Raw genomic sequence first — 4,788 nt, 5'->3', positions numbered from 1 at the left:
GTTGGGACAGGGCGCCGCTAGCCACAAGTGGGAATCAGCGCTGAAGCAGATCCTGTACGGATACCGCCGACGCCGGCTGTCGGACGGGTTCTCCCCGTTTGAGCTGATGTATGGAGTAAAGCCGCCCGCGCAACCCCAGACCGAACTGAACCAAATCCGGTGGGGCGGCGTTGAGGCGCGCAACTTCGAACTGTTAGCGACGCTCGCGCTCCTATCGACGAGGGCGGCTAAACAGTTGGAAAAGAGGAGCAAGAGAATGACGGTTGTGTCGCCACGCCAGTTCGACGTACACGATCAAGTTCTGGTCGCCCGAGGAACAGCCCTAGGAGGGTTACAGAAGTGGCCCCTAGGGGAGTCGAAGTACTACGGCCCATGCCGGGTAGTACGAGCCAAGCACCCGCGGTACTCACTCGTGTCGCCGGGATTGCGTTACAGTCGACGGGATATACATGCAAGACGTTTAATCCCTTTTATTCAGAAACGCGCACATCTTATGTAGGTGTGATGCATTTTAATATTTCGCATGTACTAGATTGAAGGCGATTGAGATTGATTTCGTTTCTTATGCATGAACTATCAGTGTTTGCTGCTTGAAGAACCCCTACGCACGGCAATTACCTTGCCATGGGAGGATTTGGGGCCACGATTTCCTCGGCAAACCTTTTTGGATTTCCTCTCCCGGCCGGGACTCTGATTGGCGTCTCTACGCTGCCGGGTTGTTCGGCGCAAGAGACGCACATCATCGAAGTACTGGAACTTTGTCGGATCGGCGGCGGGACAGCACAAGCGAAGAGAAGTGTCCTTGAGCTGCATGGCGAAACGTTCTGCGCAATCGTAGATCAGCGCCGGTTCCGTCCGTGCGTCATGGCGAAACGTTCTGCGCAATCGTAGATCAGCGCCAGTTCCGTCCGTGCGTCTATGCAGACGGCGTGTTGGAGATGGTTAACGTCGGTGATGCGAAGAACGTAGACACCCGCTTGCTCCCGCGGCAGACGAAGTAACTAGCTAACAGCAGAGCTGCGCCACAGAGGGAGTCTGGAGCTGGATCTCCCTTGGATGAAAGCCCCCGGCGGTGGGGCCACATGATCATGAGAAACTGTTCCGTGGTGATCTGCTCGGATTACCCTCTGAATGTGCGTAAAGTGGTGCACGCTCGGGGAATAGTCCATCTGACGCTCGAACGCGGCGACTCGGGCCGCTTCCGCCACCCATAGGCGGTCAGCAGCACCGCGACCAACGACAAGGAACATAGCGTTGCAGACCACAGACCGGATGCACAAAACGGTATTGTCTTGGAACGCCACGGTCCGGGACGTGCAAAGGTACCGGGAAGCGAGTGGGGAGACGTCGCGTGACATAGCAAAGTTCACTCGCTTCCTCTTCCCTCTATTCTGGCTACACCAATTGTCGATAGCCAGAATAGCGTCCATACGCGTTGAGCACTCCTTACCGAAGGAAGAGTTGAAGCCCCGGCGGACGGTGCCGTTCGCAGAGGGCACGCAATCGAAGGTCATCGTGTAGAGAAGTATCATGTACTTCTCTGGACTCCCCTCTCCGACGGCGTAGTGGCAACCCTTGACCTCGCCGTTACCGCCATCAGAGCACCAGACAAATTCGACGACCCACTCTGGGTCGTCGCAGCAGGTGTACTCCGTCCCGTCGCTGTGGCTCTCTGTGAGCCCCAGCCGGTAGCAGCGGTCGGAGGTGAACCATGCCTTGCGAGCGAAGCGGGCCGATACGAAGGCCAACACATGGGCCCCGAAGAGAAGCCGGGCCCCGGCGGCAGATACGGCCGCTACGACGGACGCCCGGTTGCCCACTTCCTTATATTTGATTCGGCAAGAACCATCTCCTACTTGGTACCGAAGCGCAGAGACGTCGGAACGTCCCGCGTGCTTCCAAAGGTCAGGGAGATGTTCGGCATTACTTGGGTCTTCGAAGTCGATGAAGGGGCAATTCACGCCATGAGACGCCCTTTCGGTGACGTCCTGGCCGTTCTCTCGCCACACGCCCGCTGAACGGCGGGCCGCCCTAGTGTCGATAGCGCGGCGTGGTACCTTCCCGCCGGTGGGAGTCCTCGCCGTCTGCTTGGTTCGAGCCATAGTGCGCACAGGGAGTACCGCCCGAAGGACCACAGAGCTCCCGCGCGCGGCTCGAGACGCTGTGCGTTTCCGAGAAGTCCCGAAACGGGAACGACTGGAAACGGAGCCTCAGGCGACGCGCAGAGCACGCGGTCTGAGTCCCAGACGACGATTGACGTCAGCGACCACAGTCCCGGGCGACGCGGAGACCACGCGGCCCGAGGCTGACGCGAAGCTGACGTTGGGCAACCGGAATTCGGGCGACGCAGATGAAGCGCGCCTTGAAATTGACTGTTAGAAGTTCGACGGCGGGAGAGGCGCGAGGAGGCAGGGAGAGTGCATTTCAGTGGCAAGGTGGAAAGACGGTGGCCGGGGGGGGCCAGAGCGGTCACGCGAGGAAGCGGGGCCAGTATATTTACGTGCAGCGGCAGCCCCGTGGGCTGCCCTGAGGAGGGGGTCATGTCAGATATTTTTAGGGAAATATTTGCATTTTACTGTAGAGGGAGATTTTATTCTGTAGTCCGAGATTTTATTTGAATTTTAGAGAAGGGCACGCGGACGGCCCGGCGGAATCCGGGCCGGATGCGTGGACGCTTCTGGAAGGAATTTCGTAGAAATAAAAGAGAGAGGGTGCGGGCGCTGCGGGGAAGGGGGGACGACACTTGGAACCCTCACCACGAACGGCACGCTCCCCAGAACCGCCTCCCCCATTTCACCGACAACAACTGGTTATAGCTGTACGAAATGTCACGTCAGGATGGGTTGAAGCGCCTTCCAGGTCGATGATGACATCGAGAAGGCCTGCTACGCATGGCTTCTGAAAACTCGTGGTTGAATTTCCAGTTTAATAATTTACTCTGCGACCCACCAGTTTTGGTTTCTGCAGCCAAAAACACGCGTTTACTTTGCGGACAACGTTAATGAACTCTGGGTTTCGACGAAATATCTCCGAAATCGACCGCAAGTTGGCGGTAGAGATAGGTTTGGTCTGTATTGCGCCAATTCATCAGTCCTGCAAGATTATGGAAGTCTTGCTGGGCCCATCGCCCCCATGCTTGAAATTCCTTGCTCTTTTACTCTTTCACCCAACCATTTTTTCCTCAAGAGCCCCCCTCGGAGGCGTATCCTCATCATCGCTTTCGAGAGGGTAATCTGACTCGTCCGCTGAGAATGTGGACGTCAGAGACACAAAGAAGGGTACTCCCTTCACTAGGAAGAGGGGAAGCTTGGAGATGACCAACATTTGTCTACAACGATGAAGATGTCTACCACAGCACGCCCTGAACGACGAATCGAGTCTGTTTTCAGAACGAAGATGCGAATAAACAATCCGAAGCCAAACGGCTTGGGTCTTGGATATTGGCCGCAGAAGTTTCTTTTCACAACAGTGGACCGTTGCTGCCTATGTCCTTCCGTCCACCAACCGATTCCTGTAGAGCGTAGCGCTTGCCATACCCTAGCACGCGCGCCAACGCCGAAGGCAACCGCATCTGAGAGGTTTCATTGACTCGCATCATAGCATAATAAAGCCCGGGATATGTCTTCACGGTGGTCGCGTTCATCGCAGAAAAGAGTCTGTCCAAGCTTTCATCCATACTGACGTCGCGCTCCTCTTGATCCGGTGTGCCCGTTGATGAGTCGCATCTGCCGCCTTTTTGGAAATAGAGTCGCCGAAACAGAGATGCGGACCCAAGCGCAACTCTCATCCTTTCACGCCCGCCCCGGAGAATCCCCAAACTTTCCCGTCACCATTCTACATCCAACCAAGTAATGTATGTCCCAGCACGTCAGGTAACCCCTATGCCCCGTAGAAGCGTCCGATATAACCGTCTCTCTGCAGGCCTTGTCGCGTGGTTTCTGATCTCTTCTGAGGAATACGCAGATGCTACATTGTGGCCGTCTGCAATGAAGCTTGTATAGTATTGCCTGACGCGCTAATTGCCTTGCCTCTCCAGAGCGGGCGGTTAGTGCCATGTGATTCCAATGCTTCGAGATCGTCATGCTAAAGATTTGCAAAAAGTATGTGATAAGTCTCCTCCTCGGCCTAGGAGCCTACTCCACAGTCCCTTTCACACGTACCTTCTCGAAACAGTGCACGGGCGTCTCCAAGTCTAAGCTCGATCAAACCGAGTAGCCAAGTCCTGGATTAAACGCTTGACTATCCTTCAGGACATTGGGTGTCTTTAGAGAAGCCGCGCCTTTCGCGCTCTTTCACAACTTCGCAATTGCGTGCGCAAAAAGTGAGCCCAACCGTGCAGACTCAGGTCTCCGTACGCAGGCTTGCTAGAGAAACAAAGTTCTGAAGTGTGCGTGACGTCGGTTCCGTCGCTCGTGAGCTGCGACTCCACAGATTTCATCAACTGAGAATTAGTGCAATGTCGTCCTTGAGCAACTGGCACTGATCTCCTTGGCACCCGGGTGTCCTTCGCGCATCACCCTGCGCATGCTCGGCCCTCTTCGGACAAGAAAGAGAGATCCCTTTGATGGCGATCACAGAGTGGGTCAATGGCATACTTCACTTTAGTTGGTGTCAGGAGGCCCTAACGGCATGCTCTGTTCTTGATGGAATAGCCAGTCTCAGAGCACAGCGATCCGTCGGTCGCCTCCAAGACTTGTACGGGCGGTGTTCGGACAGGCTTGTGTCCGTATTCTTTGCTCACTCCTCACTTCCCATGTTCTGGTGGAAGATAACGGTTAACGGCATAGC

At 55.6% G+C, this 4,788-nt stretch overlaps 2 protein-coding genes across 2 annotated transcripts; both read right to left on the bottom strand.

The window, feature by feature from the left end:
* Positions 1–1,001: 1,001 nt before the first annotated feature.
* CHC_T00004586001 (hypothetical protein) lies at positions 1,002–2,102 on the bottom strand. Its single transcript, XM_005715923.1, has one exon. It carries the CDS (start codon positions 2,100–2,102, stop codon positions 1,002–1,004), a length of 1,101 nt encoding a protein of 366 aa, XP_005715980.1.
* A 2,162-nt stretch (positions 2,103–4,264) lies between these two features.
* CHC_T00004585001 (hypothetical protein) lies at positions 4,265–4,438 on the bottom strand. Its single transcript, XM_005715922.1, has one exon. It carries the CDS (start codon positions 4,436–4,438, stop codon positions 4,265–4,267), a length of 174 nt encoding a protein of 57 aa, XP_005715979.1.
* Between the last annotated feature and the right edge of the window lie 350 nt (positions 4,439–4,788).

Source organism: Chondrus crispus, genomic scaffold (genome assembly GCF_000350225.1).
Source record: "Chondrus crispus Stackhouse genomic scaffold, scaffold_238, whole genome shotgun sequence".
Lineage (NCBI taxonomy): Eukaryota > Rhodophyta > Florideophyceae > Gigartinales > Gigartinaceae > Chondrus > Chondrus crispus.
This window is presented reverse-complemented; position numbering and strand designations above follow the sequence as displayed.